General features: G+C 46.7%; 1 protein-coding gene across 2 annotated transcripts; it reads right to left on the reverse strand.

The window, feature by feature from the left end:
* Positions 1-2,151: 2,151 nt before the first annotated feature.
* On the reverse strand, positions 2,152-23,264 carry cct8 (chaperonin containing TCP1, subunit 8 (theta)). Of its 2 annotated transcripts, none has more exons than XM_064971320.1 (14): positions 23,101-23,263; positions 20,836-20,926; positions 20,132-20,211; positions 19,705-19,854; positions 18,272-18,452; positions 15,598-15,659; positions 14,856-14,993; positions 13,992-14,170; positions 13,167-13,233; positions 6,730-6,817; positions 6,400-6,587; positions 4,848-5,012; positions 4,352-4,561; positions 2,152-2,451 (listed from the first exon to the last, which is right to left on the reverse strand). In XM_064971320.1, the coding sequence occupies exons 1-14, from the start codon at positions 23,158-23,160 to the stop codon at positions 2,380-2,382; spliced, it is 1,731 nt and encodes a 576-aa protein (XP_064827392.1). In that variant the 5' UTR covers positions 23,161-23,263; the 3' UTR covers positions 2,152-2,379. The 2 variants fall into 2 exon arrangements, with proteins under 2 accessions (XP_064827392.1, XP_064827393.1); XM_064971321.1 differs by lacking the exon at positions 2,152-2,451 and adding an exon at positions 3,239-3,363 and having other exon boundaries at positions 4,442-4,561; positions 23,101-23,264.
* Positions 23,265-25,305: the final 2,041 nt, after the last annotated feature.

The raw sequence follows: 25,305 nt of genomic DNA on the forward strand, positions 1-25,305 counted from the left end.
GACTATTATTTGAGCCTAAGAACATTTAATAAAGACATTCAGGTGGTCTGAACAACCGTAGCCTTCTACCTTGGTTTGATTTGAGTGCAACTGATGTCTAATGTCTCGACAATAAAATAAAAGCGAACTATTTCCCTTCACCTGTCTCAGAGTGTTCGGGAGAAGGAGGAGAGCGAGAGCTGGATATCATCATGATGTCTCTGGGATAGAGAGGAGGACCACAGAGTGATGGGGCAGCCTGGTCTCATACAGTAGACATAACATATTAAAATGAAATCTGAGACACTAAAATGTGTATGTTACGTTTGGTATGGTTACATAAGACAGGTTTGTTACTTAAAAAACAAAAGGAGGATGGTTGGTCTGGGCAGATGGGTAGACTTACAGTGCCTTGCGAAAGTATTCGGCCCCCTTGAACTTTGCGACCTTTTGCCACATTTCAGGCTTCCAACATAAAGATATAAAACTGTATTTTTTTGTGAAGAATCAACAACAAGTGGGACACAATCATGAAGTGGAACGACATTTATTGGATATTTAAAACTTTTTTAACAAATCAAAAACTGAAAAATTGGGCGTGCAAAATTATTCAGTTGGATGGGGAGTGTCGCTGCACAGCTATTTTCAGGTCATTCCAGAGATTTTCGATCGGGTTCAAGTCCGGGCTCTGGCTGGGCCACTCAAGGACATTCAAACTTGTCCCGGAGCCACTTCTGCTTTGTCTTGGCTGTGTGCTTAGGGTCGTTGTCCTGTTGGAAGTTGAACCTTCACCCCAGTCTGAGGTCCTGAGTGCTCTGGAGCAGGTTTTCATCAAGGATCTTTGTGTACTTCGCTCCATTCATCTTTCCCTCGATCCTGACTAATCTCCCTGTCACTGCCGCTGAAAAACATCTCCACAGAATGATGCTGCCACCACCACCATGCTTCACCGTGGGGATGGTATTGGCCATGTGATGAGCGGTGCCTGGTTTCCTCCAGATGTGACTCTTGGCATTCAGGCCAAAGAGTTCACTATCGGTTTCATCAGACCAGAGAATCTTGTCCCTCATGGTCTTAGTCTTTCGGTGCTGTTTGGCAAACTCCAAGCGGGTTGTCATGTGCCCTTTAATGAGGAGTGGCTTCGGTCTGGCCATTCTACCACAAAGGCCTGATTGGTGGAGTGCTGCAGAGATGGTTGTCCTTCTGGAAGGTTCTACTCTTCTCTCCACAGAGGAAATCTAAAGCTCTGTCAAAGTGACCATTGGGTTCTTGGGTACACCTCCCTGACCAAGGTCCTTCACCCCAATTGCTCAGTTTGACCTGGCGGCCAGCTCTAGGAAAAGTTGTGGTTCCAAACTTCTTCCATTTAAGAATGATGGAGGCCACTGTGCTCTTGGGGACCTTCAATGCTGCAGAACTGTTTTGGTACCCTTCCCCAGATCAGTGCCTCAACACAATCCTGTCTCGGAGCTCTACGGACAATTCCTTCAACCTCATAGCTTGGTTTTTGCTCTGACATGCACTGTCAACAAAGCGACCTTATAGAAACAGGTGTGTGCCTTCCCAAATCATGTCCAATCAATTGAGTTAACCACAGGAGGACTCCAATCTAGTTGTAGAAATGTCTCAAAAATAATTCACCTGAGATCATTTAAGTCTAATAGCCAAATACTTATACACGGTTCTGATTTTAATAAATGTGCAAATATTCAAAAAAATGTTTTCACTGTCATTATGGGGTATCCGTTGTAGATTGCAAGTTCAAATCGGCTATCACTCAAAAGCTCTTAGAGAGCTCAGACATGTTGAAATACAATTTCCAAACGGAGGTTGGAAGAACACTGAAAATGTAAAATGATTTTAGTGTAGAAGCCGTTTGAGAAAAGGATGGCCTGAAACTCTGGCCTGTTTTTGGTGGAATGGAGTATTGGCCTGCTTGGTGATAATGGGTCTATTAACCAATAAGAACATACCAAACCTCAGCCAATAAGAGCTCGTTTTCAATGTTCCCCACTCAGAAGACCAGACATTCCTAGCAAAATCTTTGCTTGCGAAATTGCACTTAGTTGAGAAGCCCCCCCCCCACAGTAAGATACTTGGTTGTCAGCCAGAGGGGATTTGACACTGCATTAATAAAATTAATAATTTAATTAATTAATAAAATAAAAACAATGACAGGAATGAAGTGCCTTTTATTTGAGACGAGAACATAAAAAGCAATACAGTGCCATCATCAATCCATCCATGTCATCTCTCCTTCCATCATACAGTAACCATGCAGGATGGTGTCTACACAATACGCCAAAACGCTTTGGACTTTAAATAAAAACATAGAAAAACCAGGTTGGGAGGGGGGGGCATAGTGGCAGGGGTTAGGTGGTCAAAGGGTAGAGGTCATGTTCAGTCATCTTCATCCCAGTCTTTCTTGCCTGTGGGGGCTTTGGGTCCACCTGCCGGTTTGGCCATGATGATCTGAGGAACACACACACACACACACACACACACACACACACACACACACACAGAGAGTCAGTCATTCTACCATGGTGAACATTGTTGTCGATCTGGTTTCCTGTCATCAAGCAGTATGCATTCACACACTGTTAGTTGCTCCACAAAACATCAAAACATGGTTATATCACAGCAGTGGGCGAGCATTCGCAAAAAAAATTAAGAAAATAAAGTTACGGTCGTGAACAACGTTATGGTTATTGTCACACGGTAGCGCTACACTCTCATTAACATGGTTATCTTGTTATATTTAAAAACACGACAGAGTATTCATGCCATTTCCCCATGACAAATACATACCACCCCCCACCCCACACACAAACAGTGCATATCCAAAACACACAAACACGACAGCAAGGTATCTGCAGGTTTCATGAAATTTAATTTTTTAACGTTTTAATGAAACTTGGAATGCAACTTAATATCGAGTGAGGTGGCTACAATTACGCAGCGACTCAACATGCAGGCAACACCGTAGACCTTCGAACACTGAATCTAAGACTTAAGGCCTTTAAATCAGATAAATGCATTTAAACCGCAGACACCCTGTGAGTGAGTGTCTCCCATGCCATTTGACCATCACACACAGTGAGTGCCCCCCCCCCCCCCTTCACACAGTGAGTTTTCCGTGCCCCCCTTCACACAGTGAGTGTTTCCGTGCCCCCCTTCACACAGTGAGTGTTTCCGTGCCCCCCGTCACACAGTGAGTGTTTCCGTGCCCCCGTCCCCCAGCACCTGTCAGTGTGTATTCTGTCCTGTTCAGAAAGGTTAGTGATGTGTGTCAAAATGTTCAGGCTCGTCTCCCTCGTCCTTGTCCCAGTGGCCTTGCTGTTTAGGAGCCCGGGGCCCACCTGCTGGCTTAGCCATGATAATCTACACACAAACCCCCCACCACCACAAACACACAGATTAACACAGATCTTGTACATTTTCTACAGGATCCTGATGAGAACTTGGGAAAGAGAAGTAAAGACAGCAATTAAAAAGATGAAAACAACATTTTACTCCGATTGACCTGCAATGAGAAGGTGTGTGTGTGTGTGTGTGTGTGTGTATATATATATAGCACGTCCAGTAGGAGCAGTGAAAGTGGTAGGGATGTGTACGCCCCCCCTTCAAGACAAATTGGACACGTCTCTAGATACATGGGCTCGGATACGATATACAGGAACTAAACTTTTAGTTCGGTTAAAAGGAACGAGTCGATGGGATTCGGGTCGATGTACAAACACATCCATCTTCTCCAAAATCTCCCGCAGGCGGAGCTCATGAGTCGACACGAGTAAATATCATCTATGGTGTAAGTAGGAACTGGGTGGTTTCGAGCTCAATGCTGATTGGCTGACCAGCCATGGTATATCAGGTAAAATACAAAAAAACAAACCGCTGATAACCCGTTTATAACAGCAATAAGGCACCTCGGGGGATTGTGATATATATAGCCAATATACCACGGCTAAGGACTGCATCCAGGCACTCCGCGGTGCGTCGTGCCTAAGAACAGCCCTTCGCCGTGGTGTATTGGGCGTATATACCACACCTCCTCAGGCCTCGTTGCATATGAGGTAGGCCCCAGAGACCAGCCACAGATGTACACTCGGATCTCACCGATCTGAAATCAAAACACGTGAGGTTGTAACGTATCAATGAACCCAGTCTGTGTACCTGGTCTACTCGGAGCACGGTGATGGTAGATAGTTTGATGCCCCAGTCTGTGTGAGTGTGTGTGTGTGTGTGTGTGTGTGTGTGTTGTAAGTGGCTGTTCCACTGGATGTCAGAAGGTGAATTCACCAATTTGTAAGTCGCTCTGGATAAGAGCGTCTGCTAAATGACTTAAATGTAAATGTAAATGTGTGTGTACCTGGTCTACTCGGAGCACGGTGATGGCAGCGTTGGTAGCCAGTTTGATGCCCCAGTCTGTGAGAGTGTGAGTGTGTGTGTGTGTGTGTACCTGGTCTACTCGGAGCACGGTGATGGCAGCGTTGGTAGCCAGTTTGATGCCCCAGTGTTTGACCAGGAAAGGCTCCAGGATCCCAGCTTCAAGCATGTCCTTCAGAGCAGCACCCTCTCCCTGTGAACACGTACATTTCACACAACCCGTCAGCTTTGTAAAGACACAATTTTTAAAAAGACACGCTATACACTTCCATGGAAATCAACAGAACCTCAATGTCATAAGGTGCACTGGATTTAATGAGCCTGGCGTGCCAGCAGAGCTTCTTTGGAAAACATCTGCCAACCTGGTACTCTGGGCAAACTAAACCAAGCGCACCTTATCAGGTATAAGAGGGGGAAAAATAAAACAATATAATAATAATATAAACAGGAAATGCAACAGGAAGGGACTTGTCACACACCTCGATGTCAAAGCCCATGTTCTTGTTGCCCTCGTGATGCACGGCGTACAGTTTGGAGATGAGCTCGTTTCCCTTGATGCCAGAGTTCTCTGCCAACGCCCTGGGCACGGCCTCAAAAGCCTCAGCAAACTTCTTAATGGCATACTGCTCCAGACCCGGACATGACTAGAGAGAGGGGAGGAGAGGGGGGGGGTCAGGCAAAGTTGTTAATGACACACTGCTCCAGACCCGGACATGACTAGAGAGAGGGGAGGAGAGGGGGGTCAGGCAAAGTTGTTAATGACACACTGCTCCAGACCCGGACATGACTAGAGAGAGGGGAGGAGAGGGGGGGGGTCAGGCAAAGTTGTTAATGACACACTGCTCCAGACCCGGACATGACTAGAGAGAGGGGAGGAGAGGGGGGGGGGGTCAGGCAAAGTTGTTAATGACACACTGCTCCAGACCCGGACATGACTAGAGAGAGGGGAGGAGAGGGGGGGGGGGGTCAGGCAAAGCAAAGTTGTTAATGACACACTGCTCCAGACCCGGACATGACTAGAGAGGGGGAGGAGAGGGGGGGGGGGGTCAGGCAAAGTTGTTAATGACACACTGCTCCAGACCCGGACATGACTAGAGAGAGGGGAGGAGAGGGGGGGGGGGTCAGGCAAAGTTGTTAATGACACACTGCTCCAGACCCGGACATGACTAGAGAGGGGAGGAGAGGGGGGTTCAGGCAAAGTTGTTAATGACACACTGCTCCAGACCCGGACATGACTAGAGAGAGGGGAGGGGTCAGGCAAAGTTGTTAATGACACACTGCTCCAGACCCGGACATGACTAGAGAGAGGGGAGGAGAGGGGGGGGGGGGGGGGTCAGGCAAAGTTGTTAATGACACACTGCTCCAGACCCGGACATGACTAGAGAGAGGGAGGGGGGGGGGGGGGGGGGGGTCAGGCAAAGTTGTTAATGACACACTGCTCCAGACCCGGACATGACTAGAGAGAGGGGAGGAGAGGGGGGGGTTCAGGCAAAGTTGTTAATGACACACTGCTCCAGACCCGGACATGACTAGAGAGAGGGGAGGGGGTCAGGCAAAGTTGTTAATGACACACTGCTCCAGACCCGGACATGACTAGAGAGAGGGGAGGAGAGGGGGGGGGGGGGGTCAGGCAAAGTTGTTAATGGCATACTGCTCCAGACCCGGACATGACTAGAGAGAGGGGAGGAGAGGGGGGTCAGGCAAAGTTGTTAATGACACACTGCTCCAGACCCGGACATGACTAGAGAGAGGGAGGAGAGGGGGGGGGGTCAGGCAGAGTTGTTAATGACACACTGCTCCAGACCCGGACATGACTAGAGAGAGGGGAGGAGAGGGGGGGGGGGTCAGGCAAAGTTGTTGATGACACACTGCTCCAGACCCGGACATGACTAGAGAGAGGGGAGGGGGTCAGGCAAAGTTGTTAATGACACACTGCTCCAAGACCGGAAACGACTAGAAAGGGAGTCATACTCGCTAAGTGTGTTTAAAACGACACATTCGTTAACACACACACACGTCCTCGTTCCGTACCTCTCCGTATGAAGTGATCTGTCTAGCCAGTTCAATCTCTGTAGCTCCGGCACCTGGCACCAGTCTCTTGTCTCGGACCAGAACCTTGAAGGTGTTGACCCCGTCGTCGATGGCTCGCTCGATATCATCCATGCGGTTGTCAGTGGATCCTCTAATTACCAGGGTGGAGATGGCACCATCCTCTTTCTCTGGGAAGGAGGAGGAAGAGAGGTGGAAAGAGAACGACTATGAGATGGCACCAGTGCAGACTGTGGTTCCCCGAAACACACAGAAATGACTTAAGTTTTTTTTTTAAACGACAAGACTTTTAGTCGGGAAGTCTGTTCTCACCGTGTTTGAAGACCACCACCTGAGTGTCTCCGACCTCATCCAGGTAGACACTGTCACAGTGACCCATTTCCTCTGGAGTGGGAGGGGTCTGGGGGGGGGCATAGGAATGGTAGTGTTTAGTTTCGACTTGGAAGAAGAACTTGAATTCATTTCTTTTACCGTGTCGATTTTCTGGGGCCAAGTTAACCTCCCCTTTTCATGTTAGAAAGTCAGGACCATCATGAGTTTAGGGAAAGAGTGTTATTCATTATTTTGGACATGTATTAAAATACGTTTGACCAATTCCAGTCCCCTTGCTTACGGGTCCTCCACAGGATCATTTTTAGGATGGGACCGAAAAGCTCAGTTCTGATGAAAAAAAAATTACAAAAAAAAAAATTATAAAAAAAAATGTATTTTTATAAATTAGTTTTTTCTTCTAATATGAATAAAGATATATTTTAGTGTTGAAGTCCCGCCTCCAAATCAGCCCAATAACAAACCCGAAGACAACCGATGCAGAATCGTAGCTATAAAATGAACAGAGGCCGAAGCAATGGGTTTGTCCATCTGTATTTATCCCCATGGACACGTGATTATTGTATCATACTATGAGGAAGAAACTACGCTACTGCCTCTTAACCTCTTACACCTATGGTGGCGCTATTTCATTTTTGGAAGAAAAACGTTCCCGTTTTAAACAAGATATTTTGTCACAAAAAGATGCTCGACTATGCATATAATTGCTACTGTTCGAAAGAAAACACTCTGACGTGTCCAGAAATACAAATATCTTCTCTGTGCGTGCCCTTTAACGTGAGCTTCAGGCAAAACCAAGATGACTTGGTATCCAGGAAATGACAAGGATTTTGAGGCTCTGTCTTTCATGATCTCCTTATATGGCTGTGAACGCAAGAGGAATGAGTCTGCCCTTTCTGTCGTTTCCCCAAGGTGTCTGCAGCATTGTGACGTATTTGTAGGCAGATCGTTGGAAGATTGACCATAAGAGACCACATTTACCACGTGTCCGCCCGGTGTCCTGCGCCGAAATTGGTGCGCAAAAGTCACCTGCCAGTATTTTTCCATGGGGCACAGAGAGAGAAGCAAGCTTCCACGAACTGCATGTCAATGAAGAGATATGTGAAAAAACACCTTGAGGATTGATTCCAAACAACGTTTGCCATGTTTCGGTCGATATTATGTAGTTAATCCGGAAAAAGTTTCACGTTGTAGGTGACTGCATTTTCGGTTCGTTTCGGTAGCCAAGCGCAATGTAGAAAACGGAACGATTTCTCCTACACACAGACGCTTTCAGGAAACACTGCGCATTTGGTATGTGGCTGGGAGTCTCCTCATTGAAAACATCAGAAGCTCTTCAAAGGTAAATGATTTTATTTATTTGGTTATCTGGCTTTTGTGAAAATGTTGCGTGCTACATGCTACACAAAATGCTATGCTAGCTTAGCATACTCACACAAATTAGTCAATTTCTATGGTTCAAAAGCATATTTTGAAAATCTGAGATGACAGTGTTGTTAAGAAAAGGCTAAGCTTGAGAGCAAACGCATTATTTTAATTTGCGATTTTCAGAAATCGTTAACGTTGCGTTATGCTAATGAGCCTGAGGCTTAGTCACAATCCCGGATCCGGGATGGGGAGTTTTAAGAGGTTAAGAGCTCTCTTTTAAGAGCTCTCTTTTAAGAGCTCTCTTTTAAGAGCTGTCCCTAAACCATGTTTTAACCTGTTACATCTATGGGGGCGCTATTTCATTTTTGGATAAAAAGACGTGCCCGTTTTAAGAGCAATATTTTGTCACAAAAAGATGCTTCACTATGCATATAATTGACAGCTTTGGAAAGAAAACACTGACGTTTCCAGAACTGCAAATATATTGTCAGTGAGTGCCCCAGAACAGATGCTACATGCAAAACCAAGATGAAACTTCAACCAGGAATTGAGTAGGATTTTTGAGGCTCTGTTTTTCATTGTCTCCTTATATGGCTGTGAATGCGCAAGGAATGAGCCTGCCCTATCTATCGTTTCCCCAAGGTGTCTGCAGCATTGTGACGTATTTGTAGGCATATCATTGGAAGATTGACCATAAGAGACTACATTTGCCAGGTGTCCGCCCGGTGTCCTCCGTCGAAATTGGTGCGTCATCTTCAACTGCACGTCTTTTTCCAAGCGATTCACCGGAGAAAGGAGACTACCACGAACGATATATCAATGAAGAGATATGTGAAAAACACATTGAGGATTGATTCTAAACAGCGTTTGCCGTGTTTCAGTCGATATTATGGAGTTAATTTGTAAAACAGTTTGCCGTTTTGATGACTGAATTTTCGTTTTTTTTGGTACCCAAACGTGATGCACAAAGAATCTTTCAGGAAAAACTGAACATTTGCTATGTAACTGAGTCTCCTCATTGAAAACATCCGAAGTTCTTCAAAGGTAAATGATTTTATTTGAATCCTTTTCTGGTTTTTGTGCAAATGTTGCCCGCTAAATGCTATGCTAGCTATCACAAATGCTTGTTTTGCTATGGTTCAAAAGCATATTTTGAAAATCTGAGATGACAGTGTTGTTAAGAAAAGGCTAAGCTTGAGAGCTAGCACATTCATTTAATTTAATTTGCGATTTTCATAAATAGTTAACGTTACGTTATGCTAATGAGCTTGAGGCTATAACTGGATACAGGTTTTTTTCATAGCCAAACGTGAACAAAACGGAGCGATTTGTCCTACATAAAGAATCTTTCAGGAAAAACTGAACATTTGCTATGTAACTGAGAGTCTCCTCATTGAAAACATCTGAAGTTCTTCAAAGGTAAATGATTTTATTTTAATGATTTTCTTGTTTTTGTGAAAATGTTGCTGGCTGAATTCTAGGCTTATAGCTATGCTAGCTATCAACACTCTTACACAAATACTTCTTTAGCTATGGTTGAAAAGCATATTTTGAAAATCTGAGATGACAGTGTTGTTAACAAAAGTCTAAGCTTGAGAGCAAATATATTTATTTCATTTAATTTGCGATTTTCATGAATAGTTAACGTTGCGTTATGCTAATGAGCTCGACGCAAGAAGTTAAACTAAAGCTGATTTTGTAAAACGACACAGTTTGACGGTAGTAGAGCAATAAACCTGGGTGGGGATGCACGTTTCCAATCGCTTCCAGGTTTAATTCTCTACTCCAGTCAACTGTGTCGTTTTACAAAATGAGCTGTAGTTTGTACATGTAATACAGACACAAAATAACCTATTATTAAAATAATGAATACTCCTCTTTCCGTAAACACACGATGGTCCAGACTTAACATAAAATGGGAGGTTAACAGGACAACAAAAGGACAAAACTGTTTTCATGGCACATGTAACTTTGAGTCTGGAGTGTAACATTCATCTTGCATAGATCACATACCAAGCCGACTGGGTTAAATCGGTAAACCAGTCTACTGTGGGGATATGATTTTGTTTAAACATGGTGAACCCAGTAACGGTGGCCAGATCCATCCTGGGAATAACTTTAGCAGCAGCGACTGTTGGCTAACACACCGCTGTCTGAGTTGAGAACCGTAGCCTAGCGGTTCAGAGCGCCGGGCCAGGTAGCCTAGGGGTTCAGAGAGCCGGGCCAGGTAGCCTAGCGGTTCAGAGCGCCCGGCCAGGTAGCCTAGCGGTTCAGAGCGACGGGCCAGGTAGCCTAGCGGTTCAGAGCGCCGGGCCAGGTAGCCTAGGGGTTCAGAGCGCCGGGCCAGGTAGCCTAGGGGTTCAGAGAGCCGGGCCAGGTAGCCTAGGGGTTCAGAGCGCCGGGCCAGGTAGCCTAGGGGTTCAGAGCGCCGGGCCAGGTAGCCTAGGGGTTCAGAGCCCGGGCCAGGTAGCCTAGGGGTTCAGAGCGCCGGGCCAGGTAGCCTAGGGGTTCAGAGAGCCGGGCCAGGTAGCCTAGCGGTTCAGAGCGCCGGGCCAGGTAGCCTAGGGGTTCAGAGAGCCGGGCCAGGTAGCCTAGCGGTTCAGAGCGCCGGGCCAGGTAGCCTAGCGGTTCAGAGCGCCGGGCCAGGTAGCCTAGCGGTTCAGAGCGCCGGGCCAGGTAGCCTAGCGGTTCAGAGCGCCGGGCCAGGTAGCCTAGGGGTTCAGAGCGCCGGGCCAGGTAGCCTAGGGGTTCAGAGCGCCGGGCCAGGTAGCCTAGCGGTTCAGAGAGCCGGGCCAGGTAGCCTAGCGGTTCAGAGCGCCGGGCCAGGTAGCCTAGGGGTTCAGAGAGCCGGGCCAGGTAGCCTAGGGGTTCAGAGAGCCGGGCCAGGTAGCCTAGGGGTTCAGAGCGCCGGGCCAGGTAGCCTAGGGGTTCAGAGCGCCGGGCCAGGTAGCCTAGGGGTTCAGAGCCCGGGCCAGGTAGCCTAGGGGTTCAGAGCGCCGGGCCAGGTAGCCTAGGGGTTCAGAGAGCCGGGCCAGGTAGCCTAGCGGTTCAGAGCGCCGGGCCAGGTAGCCTAGCGGTTCAGAGCGCCGGGCCAGTTAGCCTAGGGGTTCAGAGCGCCGGGCCGGGTAGCCTAGCGGTTCAGAGAGCCGGGCCGGGTAGCCTAGCGGTTCAGAGAGCCGGGCCGGGTAGCCTAGGGGTTCAGAGCGCCGGGCCGGGTAGCCTAGGGGTTCAGAGAGCCGGGCCAGGTAGCCTAGGGGTTCAGAGAGCCGGGCCAGGTAGCCTAGGGGTTCAGAGAGCCGGGCCAGGTAGCCTAGGGGTTCAGAGAGCCGGGCCAGGTAGCCTAGGGGTTCAGAGCGCCCGGCCAGGTAGCCTAGGGGTTCAGAGAGCCGGGCCAGGTAGCCTAGCGGTTCAGAGCGCCGGGCCAGGTAGCCTAGGGGTTCAGAGAGCCGGGTCAGGTAGCCTAGGTATTCAGAGCGCCGGGCCAGGTAGCCTAGGGGTTCAGAGCGCCGGGCCAGGTAGCCTAGGGGTTCAGAGCGCCGGGCCAGGTAGCCTAGGGGTTCAGAGCGCCGGGCCAGGTAGCCTAGGGGTTCAGAGAGCCGGGCCAGGTAGCCTAGCGGTTCAGAGCGCCGGGCCAGGTAGCCTAGGGGTTCAGAGCGCCGGGCCAGGTAGCCTAGGGGTTCAGAGCGCCGGGCCAGGTAGCCTAGGGGTTCAGAGCGCCGGGCCAGGTAGCCTAGCGGTTCAGAGCGCCGGGCCAGGTAGCCTAGGGGTTCAGAGCGCCGGGCCAGGTAGCCTAGCGGTTCAGAGCGCCGGGCCAGGTAGCCTAGCGGTTCAGAGCGCCGGGCCAGGTAGCCTAGGGGTTCAGAGCGCCGGGCCAGGTAGCCTAGGGGTTCAGAGCGCCGGGCCAGGTAGCCTAGGGGTTCAGAGCGCCGGGCCAGGTAGCCTAGGGGTTCAGAGCGCGGGCCAGGTAGCCTAGGGGTTCAGAGAGCCGGGCCAGGTAGCCTAGGGGTTCAGAGCGCCGGGCCAGGTAGCCTAGGGGTTCAGAGAGCCGGGCCAGGTAGCCTAGGGGTTCAGAGAGCCGGGCCAGGTAGCCTAGCGGTTCAGAGCGCCGGGCCAGGTAGCCTAGGGGTTCAGAGAGCCGGGCCAGGTAGCCTAGGGGTTCAGAGAGCCGGGCCAGGTAGCCTAGCGGTTCAGAGCGCCGGGCCAGGTAGCCTAGCGGTTCAGAGCGCCGGGCCAGGTAGCCTAGGGGTTCAGAGCGCGGGCCAGGTAGCCTAGGGGTTCAGAGCGCCGGGCCAGGTAGCCTAGGGGTTCAGAGCCCGGGCCAGGTAGCCTAGCGGTTCAGAGCGCCGGGCCAGGTAGCCTAGGGGTTCAGAGCGCGGGCCAGGTAGCCTAGGGGTTCAGAGAGCCGGGCCAGGTAGCCTAGGGGTTCAGAGCGCCGGGCCAGGTAGCCTAGGGGTTCAGAGAGCCGGGCCAGGTAGCCTAGGGGTTCAGAGAGCCGGGCCAGGTAGCCTAGCAGTTCAGAGCCGGGCCAGGTAGCCTAGCGGTTCAGAGCGCCGAGCCAGGTAGCCTAGGGGTTCAGAGCGCCTTTAAGTTGTTCTGGATAAGAGCATCAGCTAAATGACTCAATGTAAAATATGAAACTCCCGTCATGTCAACATAGCAGTGTCAGCGACAACCATGCATGTCAGTTCAGCGCACACTGTAACAGTAACGTATTCACTTGGAAATGTATTTATGAGGGAAAACATTTATGGAGCAATATTTTTCGTAGAACAGACATGATTCTGTATTAGGCTGTCATCACCTCAAGGAGGTCCATTGATGCAAGCCTTGCACGATTAATAAAACGAACCAATATATTTCTGTGTAGGTACCGACTGGTTTTCTGATCCACTCCCCTACTTTGTGTATCTGTATTCCCAGACACGTGAAATCCATAGATTAGAGCCTAATCAATACATTACAATGGACTGATTGCCTCATATGAAGGAAACGAACGATTGTGTACGAATACAGTCAACACCCATACAACCCTGTTAGTAAGGGGAACTCACCAGTCTCGGCAGGGCCACAGCGCCGACGGTCTTACACAGTCTCCTCAGATCCCATTTAGAGTTCAGCCTGCAGGAGACACGGGTTTAGTAACACAGAGAGACAGGACCCTGGAAGGACCAGCAGCTAAGGGTCAGTAGTTTTAGGAGCAGGTGGTTCACACCACCAGTAAGACCTACCAGCTACCCCATGGAACCCCCTGACTAAAACTCTCAAAACCAAGTTCATCGTAACTGACGAACAAGAGCAGACTGTCTTGGAATGTAGATTTTTAGGTACGAGTGAGTGCCCAATCTCTCCCCTACCCGACGACCGCGAGCCGGGACCCTGCCCGACGACCGCGAGCCGGGACCCTGCCCGACGACCGCGAGCCGGGACCCTGCCCGACGACCGCGAGCCGGGACCCTGCCCGACGACCGCGAGCCGGGACCCTGCCCGACGACCGCGAGCCGGGACCCTGCCCGACGACCGCGAGCCGGGACCCTGCCCGACGACCGCGAGCCGGGACCCTACCCGACGACCATGAGCTGACAACCATGAGCTGGGACCCTACCTGACGACCATGAGCCGGGACCCTACCTGACGACCATGAGCCGGGACCCTACCTGACGACCATGAGCCGGGACCCTACCTGACGACCATGAGCCGGGACCCTACCTGACGACCATGAGCCGGGACCCTACCTGACGACCATGAGCCGGGACCCTACCCGACGACCATGAGCTGGGACCCTACCCAACGACCATAACCTGACGACCATGAGCTGGGACCCTACCCGACGACCATGAGCTGGGACCCTACCCGACGACCATGAGCTGGGACCCTACCTGACGACCATGAGCTGGTACTTGTTGGCGTAGTGCAGCGCCATATCCGCCACTTTGCCACCCGTCACCACTACGTTGGCGCCTGCCTCAGCGATGGACTTGACTTGGGCTTCCATCATATCCTCCTCTCCCTTGCTGAAGTTAAGGAGCTCCTCCGCATTGTTTATCAACACTGTACCCTGCAGAGGGAGGGAAGGAGAGGGGGAGGGACAGACAACATCATTATTATTAATCAACACTGTACCCTGCAGAGGGAGGGAGGGAGCCAGAGGGAGGGAGAGAGCGAGCCAGGGGGAGGAAGAGAGCGAGCCAGGGGGAGGAAGAGAGCGAGCCAGGGGGAGGAAGAGAGCGAGCCAGGGGAGGAAGAGAGCGAGCCAGGGGGAGGAAGAGAGCGAGCCAGGGGGAGGAAGAGAGCGAGCCAGGGGGAGGAAGAGAGCGAGCCAGGGGGAGGAAGAGAGCGAGCCAGGGGGAGGAAGAGAGCGAGCCAGGGGGAGGAAGAGAGCGAGCCAGGGGGAGGAAGAGAGCGAGCCAGGGGGAGGAAGAGAGCGAGCCAGGGGGAGGAAGAGAGCGAGCCAGGGGGAGGAAGAGAGCGAGCCAGGGGGAGGAAGAGAGCGAGCCAGTGGGGAGGAAGAGAGCGAGCCAGGGGGAGGAAGAGAGCGAGCCAGTGGGGAGGAAGAGAGCGAGCCAGGGGGAGGAAGAGAGCGAGCCAGGGGAGGAAGGGAGCGAGCCAGGGGGAGGAAGGGAGCGAGCCAGTGGGGAGGAAGAGCGCGAGCCAGGGGGAGGAAGAGAGCGAGCCAGGGGGAGGAAGAGAGCGAGCCAGGGGGAGGAAGAGAGTCAGAGGGGTAACATTTATTTCCACCCTACCTTGGTTTCTGTGACCATGCAGTCGAAGGGGCAGGAGAAGACTGCGATCTTGGCGTCCTTAATTGACGTGACATCACCCTCCGTCTCCTTCTTGAACACCATCCCATGGAGCACCGAGGACGAATTCAGTCCACAGCCCTGCAGACACACCAGAGAGCAGATTAACAGACCCCACCCAACCAGTAATATCTTGCTGTGTTTTGTAAGCGCACATCTAAAATACCATTGTAATTTCTGCTTCTAAACTCCAGTGAGAATTCACCAATGGGCATTCCATCATCAGACAGCTCTCCCTGACTGATGTCTAGCTTCCTTTTTACTCTGGTAAAAATCCAAGATTCACTTCAAGCAAAACATTAGGACCAATTCAATCGTTTTTGCACTTAGTAATCGGATTTAAAAAAAGAAATATTATTATTTTCTGCTGAATGTTTGTGCACAGAAGTATGTCCTAAAGGAAAAGAACTCGAGCAGCACCTCCTTGATCACTCCACTGAAGCAACAACAAACATTTTTAAAAAAACACTTCACTTCAATATAAAATGCTGCTGGAAATAGTTTAAAATTGCAAAAAAAAAATTTTTTTACATGTCTGCATTTAGAAAATTCAGATTTCAAGCTTGACACGAGACAGATTAGACCAATCAAATAAAATAAATGTGTAAATGCAGATGGGACAAAAGCAACATACAAGGCAGACAGACCGAGACAATTCTGTATCAGTGTAATCAAGGACACTCACCAGGATCTTGCAAACTCTGACGTTGTCCACACTGAAGTTACCAGACTCGGGGAAGATGGAGACTAGAACGACAAAAATTACCATCCTATTTATTTGATACATTGGCCGTGCCTAAAAACATAACATTAAAAAATCATTATTTTCTTCATTCCTATCAAAGCCAATTGCAATGATGCAAACTGGTTAAGGCCTGGAGGGGAGGGGGGGATTGCACAGAAACACACAATAAATTCTTCAAAGTGATTGAAAAAAAGTGTGCTGCACAAAAAAAAACTGATATTCACACCTCTACAACACATGTCCGTGGAAGGTCAAATTCAAGGCCTTTCAAGTACTTTTTCCAAGCACTAATATTTATGTTCAAGGCCCATCAATGTGTAAATAGTTCAGATCGTGCAGTTGTTTCTGGTCGCCACCAGATGGCAGTATATCGTCGCAACCTCACGAGGGAAAATATATATATATATAAATAATATAAATAAAAAAGTTCAGCTCAATAAGTTGTTTCACTAGTTCTTTACGACATGAATGGTAACTTCAGTCAGTACCAATGTTTTCATTTGAGTAGTGAGGAGCAGAGTTTTGGGACAACACAGCTACCTGGTGAACACACACATTTCCTAGTCACATGACTACACAAATCCAGCTTAATGACTGTTTTTAATTGGGCATTAGAAAATCTACTAATTAATAGCTACGAAAAAGCATCTTGCTTCCAACGGGCAGCTTTAGTTAGTGTCACCTGTCGAGAGAAGGGGAGGAAAAACAGCACGTGAACGGTCACCAGAACCGGGCTCCAGAGTGCCGCAGCGGCCTAAGGCACTGCTAGAGGAGTGACTACAGACCCTGGTTCGATTCTGGGCTGTAACACAGCCGGACGTGTTTGTGAGTCCCATAGGGCGGCGCATAATTGGCCCAGTACCATCCGATGTTCGGGTTTCGGATGGGGTAGGCCGTCATCGTAAATAAGAATTTGTTCTTGACGGACTTGCCTAGTTAAATAAAGGTGAAATAAAACACTCTGACCTGACCAGTGCAAACCCAGTCCCGGAGGACCGAAACACTCCCAGTGTTTTGATTCTACCTGGTAGTTAACTGACCTGGCGTCCCAGGTCTGAATCAGCCCCCCGACTAGAAGGAGAGGATGACAACCAAAAGTGTTTTGGCCCTCGAGGACCGACGTTGACCACCCCTGCTGTAGGCTAAATCCTAAATAAATCGCCATTGATAAATTCTCTCCTGATTTGTCCACAGCTGTGTTTGAAGTATACACTATGCTTATTGGTCACAGTATGGATAATTAGTACGGCAAAATGTCGTATTAAATTCACCAAAATACGAAGAGGACACCATTTCTGTACTTTTATGGCCCATAATGCAATTATTCAGAAAATGGGCGTGTATTCGCAACATTTTCAGATTTGAAGAAATTGCCGGAAAATATGAAGTCTGACGAGAGCAAATCAAAAAATTAATTGAACTAACGACAAATGTTAAATGACATTTCAAATAAGTAACACGTCATGTCGGCTGACAATTTGTTAGCTAAGCTGTCCTTACGAACCGTGTAGCATATCATTACAGCAGTACGTACCGGTATGCTAGCTAGCTACCTCGTTAGTTGGCGACTTACACATCAACATTTCCAGTATATTATTAACTATCCGCTATTTAACTAACCACCCAACGTTTATTGACTTGATTATTCACGCCATTCATAGCTTAGTGGTATTGCCGCTGTGCGTTTCAATGGACATTGTTAATTCAAGACATCGACTACTGATACCAGAGATCTCTCGGGCACCGTTGAAAAAGCCGGCAAAAAAAAAAGAAACAAAATAAGCAGCAGCAGTTACCCAACGCTCTGGATAACCAGCTCTGCTCGGGAGAATAAAATGATCACAGAGTGAGGTGATCTCTTATTTGTGTCTGGATGTAGCTAGCTAGCTAGCCAGTTAGCTTGGGTGCTTGACTGCCGTTGAACGCTCGTATGAACTCTACTCCTCAGCCAGAGCGTCCAGTGTGCGCTCTGAAACGCTCCCAAAGCGAAACACATTTACAAACGCTCTGAACGCGCAAAAAGCATGAAGTATTAAGTATACAGTATGGGTACTCATTAAGTATGTAGTATACAGTATGTTAGAATGGGTACTCATTAAGTATCCAGTATGTTAGTACGGGTACTCATTAAGTAGTATACAGTATGTTAGTATGGGTACTCATTAAGTATCCAGTATACAGTATGTTAGAATGGGTACTCATTAAGTATCCAGTATACAGTATGTTAGAATGGGTACTCATTAAGTATCCAGTATACAGTATGTTAGTACGGGTACTCATTAAGTATCCACTATACAGTATGTTAGTATGGGTATGTAGTATACAGTATGTTAGAATGGGTACTCATTAAGTATCCAGTATACAGTATGTTAGTATGGGCACTCATTAAGTATGTAGTATGTTAGTATGTAGTATACAGTATGTTAGAATGGGTACTCATTAAGTATACAGTATGTTAGTATGGGTACTCATTAAGTATCCAGTATACAGTATGTTAGTATGGGTACTCATTAAGTATGTAGTATACAGTATGTCAGTATGTAGTATACAGTATGTTAGTATGTAGTATACAGTATGTTAGTACGGGTATTCGAACACAGCTCATGTCTCTTACCGCAGGCCTGAGCGATGAGGTTGGCCAGGAAGTCTTCGTTGCCATACTGTTTAGACATGACCGCCGGGCGGATCATAGCGGTGGCCTCCTCTACATCGTGAAGGTTCTTGGCCGAAGCACACACGCACTCTGGGAGGAGCTCCAGACTCTTCTTCATCGCCAGCTCATAGCCCTCAATCACCTGGGAGAGAGACACACACACACAGGGTTGTGTGTCAGGGAAGTCCTTGTCAAACAGGTACATACAGACACATCATAGACAGGTCGTTGTCCATTTGTCCTGAACTTTGCCGTTTTCATAGCGTGTTCCTATGGGTCAGCGTGTGGTGCTACGGGGTGGCAGGGTAGCATAGTGGTTAGAGTGGAGGGGCGGCAGGTAGCCTAGTGGTTAGAGTGGAGGGGCGGCAGGGTAGCCTAGTGATTAGAGCGTTGGACTAGTAACCGTAAGGTTGCAAGTTCAAACCCCCGAGCTGACAAGGTACAAATCTGTCGTTCTGCCCCTGAACAGGCAGTTAACACACTGTTCCCAGGCCGTCATTGAAAATAAGAATTTGTTCTTAACTGACTTGCCTAGTAAAATAAAGGTCAAATAAATACAGGATTCAGGATTATTTTGACAAAAGCAACGTAAATAAATAATAAATAATCGTTGCGGCAGATACAGGACAAACGTTTAAAAGAGAGACCCCTTCGATCTGTTTGACAGGAGGTAGGATTTATATTTTGTTCTAACTTTATTGCGACAAATGCTAGAATACCGTTTTCAAATAAAACGATAATTGCAGAATACTTCTTAAGGTATGCCGGGGGCATGTGATGTCATCGCGTCACTATAAGCCCCCACTCCGCATTTAATTCTAAATGCTTACCGCTCGCAAAAAATATATTTGTTTACAGTTGTCGTTGTTGCAGAACATGGATTGCCCTGCCTTTCAAGAAAGCCTGAATTACTACACCCTGCTTCTCTGATTGGCTGGAAAGTTAAACCAACCAATTTTAAAAAAAGATCTACAGGAGTGTAAGTCTCACCATGGCACGGATCGTTGCGATATGTTGGCACATGAGATTTACTAGAATATGGCCAATAGTAGTTCTTTATTCAATTCTATCCACGCTGGATTTCACAGGCTACCTGAGACATGAAACCTCTAGGTGGGAGGGATACATACTGTTGGCAATTTATGAATATGCAAATGGATAATGGGAAACACTTCAACCACTACATTTGTATTGGACACTGTAGTTTTTTGTTTTTGCTAAAATATAAAGTGTTATTTTTTATATATTATATTTTATAGGTTTGACGTCATCATGTCCAGCTGTTTTTAATCAACACAAGATATTTAAATTAAAAACGCACCCTAGCAGGCAATCGTCACCTCTATTTTCAATACAAACCTTGTAATGACAATGGAAACACAGCTCGTGCGTACCTCTGACACAGAAAGCCCCATGCGCAGCAGCTCCTCAGCCAGCTCCAGCAGTGCTCCAGCGAACACCAGGACAAAGTTGGTCCCGTCCCCCACCTCTTGCTCCTGCATGTGGGACGCCATCACGACCATCTTGGCTGCTGGGTGCTGCACCTGGAGGAAGAACCACACACAGGGAACGGTTACGTTACGAAGCCCGTTGTCTTACGAAGGTTTATGACCATTCCTGGAGTCGTCATCGAACTCCAGTCAATAAGAACTACTGGTTGAGCAGAATGTCTCCCCTCCAGCTCTCTGAGGATGGTAGTGTGTCTGTGTTGTAGTGTGTGTGGGGTAGTGTGTGTTTTCACATCTCACCTCCAGCTCTCTGAGAATGATAGTGTGTGTTGTAGTGTGTGTGTGGTAGTGTGTGTGTGTTTCCACATCTCACCTCCAGCTCTCTGAGGATGGTAGCAGCATCGTTGGTCACAAACAGCTTCTCCAGGTGGTTGATCACCATCTTGTTCATGCCTGAAGATTAAACAGGAAAAAGGTCAAGAAAACAATCTCTCGTTTAGGACAGAATCAGACAGACACGGATATAGATGGTGTCCACACACACCAGACGCGATAACGACACGCAGCTTGAAAATATCCAAACAAACTCTGAACCAACTATATTAAATTGGGGACAGGTCGAAACACGTGAAACATTCACGACCATTTAGCTAGCTAGCTTGCTGTTGCTAGCTCATTTGTCCTGGGATACAAATTCCGTCTTCTTTGGACTTTATATGGCGGTTGACAAACCAACTTTAAGGTTCATTACCACCACCAACTGGACTAGAGTGTGGACCTCAGTTCATCTTTCAATCACCCACTTGGGTATATGCTCCTAAAAACCAATGAGGAGATCGGAGAGGCGGGACTTGCAAAGCGCCAAGACCCCAAAAAACAAACAAAGTTATATTTTAGCGCCTGGCCATGGGGATGATCCTTTGATGCGTGCGAACAGTTTGGATGACATGATTGAATAACACACGTACATTTATTTTTTTGCAACGCAATGTGAGCGCCGTGGTCGACATGTTAGGATGTGTGTGTTCTAACATAAACGACAAAGGACAGGCAATTAGAGAGACAGAAAGATCTCACCGTTGGGTCCATAAGCAGTGCGGGTAGTCTGAGCCAGTTCCTTACAGGCCTGAATGTTCCTGAACACGGCTTCTTCCAGACCAGAGTAGTGCTGGGGGATGACCAAGCAAAAACACAAAAAACGGTAGTCAATACATTTTCCTTCCCACTCTTACACACATTTAAAAAAATCCCATTACTTTTACATTACTTCTCATGCCCAGTAAGAAAAAGCATGAAACATTTCTACACTCACTACTGTAAGTGGCTCTGGATGACAGCCTACTTAAATGACTCATGTAATGTAAAATGCTTACGCTACAAAATACACAGTACAGAAAATAACCTATTTCCCCAAACAAGGACAGTGAAAGACTGGATTTGATTGAAGAACAAACATTGGTACTCATTGTGCATATTAAGCTAGCTAATATTTATTTTTATTTTACTAGGTAAGTCAGTTAAGAACAAATTCTTATTTTCAATGACAGCCTAGGAACAGTGGGTTAACTGCCTGTTCAGGGGCAGAACGACAGATTTGTACCTTGTCAGCTCGGGGATTCAAACTTGCAACCTTTCGGTTACTAGTCCAACGCTCTAACCACTAGGCTACCCTGCCGCCCAAATATTCACATTGAGGATTTAGCTTTCCAATTAAACAATACCAGAGGCAAAAAAACGGTATATATTGATACGTCTGAAATAGACATTTCTGATTGTTTGTTCATTATTGTATCCATGTAAAAACCAGTTGACTCATAAATGAGTGTAAAAACCCGCAGTTCCGAGGCAATGCCTTATTAGGCACTAATCTGACCAGTAGCGCTGCTCTTCTCTGACGATTTACATTTTTTTTTACATATTTTTTATATCTACAGTTTATTTAGCTGTATTTTAAGTAGGCCAGAAGATACGAACCAATTTTTTTACACGTTTTGAACTAGGCCAGAAGGTACCAACCATACCCTTAAACTTGTTTACACTGCGATGCCATGGGGTCTGAACGCAAATCATGGATACATTAATTAAGACACTGCGCAGCATGCCGCAATACGGGTCGGGAAGACGTACCGATATGCCACTGTCCTCCAAATGATATCTTTATCCACACTGATCCATCGAGACGATTGAAAAGCTGCATGTTTCCCTGAAAACGGACCCTTTTTTTCGTCATTCTAACTAGCAGATGACACGTTGAACCAAAGGAATAGACCGTTTACGGCCGTTCGTAAAATGGCCTGGGTGGCTATTGCTAGATGGGATGCAAAGGGCCGTTTTCGGGGTGGGGGGTAGCAGCATTTCAATCTTCTCGATGTACCAGTGTGGCTAAAGGTACAGTGGCATATCCCACCCCTGCGTAATATCATCTTTAATGTAATCATGAACCCAGTGCAGCTCAGTGTAACCCTGAGTAGGGTCGGTATCTTCTGGAAACGAGCTGGCTAACTAATCCCGTTCACTAACAAGGAGCAGGGAGGCTATTAATGTTAGCTGGCTGAGGAGGTTCACCATTGTAGGGGCAACTAATAAGTGTAGCTAAACCCCACCTACAATTTATCTTCTTAAAATCTTATTTTAACCTTAACCCAAACCGCTAACATTTTGCCTAACCTTAAATTAAGACAGAGTTTATTTTGTGTTTGCATACATTTTTTAGGATAACCAGATTTTTGTGACTGTGGTAACCACTTTAGAGTGACAATGTCCTCATCTTAGCTCACTACAGTAGCTATCAACTACGCAGTGGCAAGATAATAGTAGCTGCACACTTAAAGTCGACAATATCCGAACTACCGTTTCTTATTATTACTGGTGTCATTTAAATCAAATAAAACTTCTGTTTTTTAAAGACAGACAGACGAGTATGAAGTTAGTTAATCTTTGTATGAATGAATGACAGCCCGCATGGGACGCTAGTTAGCTTACTATGCTACATAAATCAGATGCTGAGGCTTGTTAGCTATTAGCACTACATAGCAACCAACCACATGTTAGCAATGCGTGAAAACGCGTTTTTATCCCACCCACTTAAGAAAACCCGTTCCAGGACAACAATTACAACTGAGACATTTTAAACAATTTCCAAAAAAAGCAATATGAAAAAGTAACGAGGTTTGATACAACAACAAATATCACACACACAAAAACAGGGAGGGAAAATATTTCACGGCCTTGCGGCTTTCTAGAAGTCTCCACATGACTCGACACAGTGCGTACCTGAACTTCCCCGGTCACACTACCACTCTTTTGCTTTTAGGTTTAATTTTAACATTTATTTAATCTTACCTTTGCGCCATCCTTCAACATTTGGGCAAAGCCCGGTGCTTTCGGTACATGCATAGCCATTGTTAATGTTGTTTTTGCAACCTCTGTAACCAAGATGTGTTAGCGGCAGCGTGGAACTCGACAGTTGCACAAAGCCAGAAGAGAGATCCGGAAGTGCTCTGTCGAAAAGGCATCCACAACTACGGAGGGATGCACAGGACAAACATTACATTTGGCGTTTTCGAATTAAAAAGTGTATCCAGTGAACTCAACATGAGGGGGCGAGACGACGATACTGCCCTCTGACTCTCATTGTTAATACAGACAAACCATACTTGTTAACAACTACTGCTTTATGGACACAATCTGTAGTTTTCCAGTAAGCTAATTTTACATTTCTTTTTTAAACTATGGATGGACGGATGAGTCAAAATCAAATCAAAGTGTACTGGTCGCATGTAGTTTAGCAGATGTTATAGCGGATGCAGCTAGCTGGCGCCTGTCAAGTACACAAATCATTAAACATAAAAAAATACAAATACAAATTAAAGACTTCAAGAAAAGTCTAATTAACAACCAAAATAGCACTGTAACAGTAATCCAAATGCAAATTATACCGATGTACAACAGATTAATTTACTTAAAATATACTTAAAATGGTATGCACAGCAGTAGATATACAAAGAATGGTATGTGCAGCAGTAGATATGAGCTGTGTCAATAATCCAGTACATAAATAAATATGTGGTGTGTATAAACAGTAACTAAAATGCAGTAGTAGAAGAAGTACTGCATACCACTGCTGGCTTGCTTCTGAAGCTAAGCAGGGTTGGTCCTGGTCCCTGGATGGGAGACCAGATGCTGCTGGAAGTGGTATTGGAGGGCCACTAGGGGGCACTCTTTCCTCTGGTCTAAAAATATATATATATATCCCAATGCTCCAGGGCAGTGATTGGGGACACTGCCCTGTGTAGGGTGCCGTCTTTCGGATGGGACGTTAAACGGGTGTCCTGACTCTCTGAGGTCATTAAAGATCCCATGGCACTTATCGTAAGAGTAGGGGTGTTGACCCCGGTGTCCTGGCTAAATTCCCAATCTGGCCCTCAAACCATCACGGTCACCTAATAATTCCCAGTTTACAATTGGCGCATTCATCCCCCTCCTCTCCCCTGTAACTATTCCCCAGGTTGTTGCTGCAAATGAGAACATGTTCTCAGTCTACTTACCTCGTAAAACAATGGATAAAAAAAACTAGAATGAGCTATACAGCATTTAAATACACACTACTACTACTACTAGAATGAGCTATACAGCATTTAAATACGCACTACTACTAGTACTAGAATGAGCTATACAGCATTTAAATACACACTACTACTAGTACTAGAATGAGCTATACAGCATTTAAATACACACTACTAGTACTAGAATGAGCTATACAGCATTTAAATACACACTACTAGTACTAGAATGAGCTATACAGCATTTAAATACACACTACTACTACTAGGATGAGCTATACAGCATTTAAATACACACTACTAGTACTAGAATGAGCTATACAGCATTTAAATACACACTACTAGTACTAGAATGAGCTATACAGCATTTAAATACACACTACTAGTACTAGAATGAGCTATACAGCATTTAAATACACACTACTAGTACTAGAATGAGCTATACAGCATTTAAATACGCACTACTACTAGTACTAAAATGAGCTATACAGCATTTAAATACACACTACTAGTACTAGAATGAGCTATACAGCATTTAAATACACACTACTAGTACTAGAATGAGCTATACAGCATTTAAATACACACTACTAGTACTAGAATGAGCTATACAGCATTTAAATACACACTACTAGTACTAGAATGAGCTATACAGCATTTAAATACGCACTACTACTAGTACTAAAATGAGCTATACAGCATTTAAATACACACTACTAGTACTAGAATGAGCTATACAGCATTTAAATACACACTACTAGTACAAGAATGAGCTATACAGCATTTAAATACACACTACTAGTACTAGAATGAGCTATACAGCATTTAAATACACACTACTAGTACTAGAATGAGCTATACAGCATTTAAATACACACTACTAGTACTAGAATGAGCTATACAGCATTTAAATACACACTACTAGTACAAGAATGAGCTATACAGCATTTAAATACACACTACTAGTACTAGAATGAGCTATACA

This window comes from Oncorhynchus masou, chromosome 8 (assembly GCF_036934945.1).
Source record: "Oncorhynchus masou masou isolate Uvic2021 chromosome 8, UVic_Omas_1.1, whole genome shotgun sequence".
In the NCBI taxonomy this organism is placed as follows: Eukaryota; Metazoa; Chordata; class Actinopteri; order Salmoniformes; family Salmonidae; genus Oncorhynchus; species Oncorhynchus masou.

Coding starts and splice junctions, on each gene's coding strand:
- cct8 (XM_064971320.1), bottom strand. CDS start 23,160: ATGGCTATGCATGTACCGAAAGCACCGGGCTTTGCCCAAATGTTGAAG. Junction 14,994..15,597: donor TCAGAGTTTGCAAGATCCTG/GTGAGTGTCCTT, acceptor GTGTGTCTGCAG/GGCTGTGGACTGAATTCGTC. Junction 6,588..6,729: donor GGTGGTGGTCTTCAAACACG/GTGAGAACAGAC, acceptor CCTCCTTCCCAG/AGAAAGAGGATGGTGCCATC.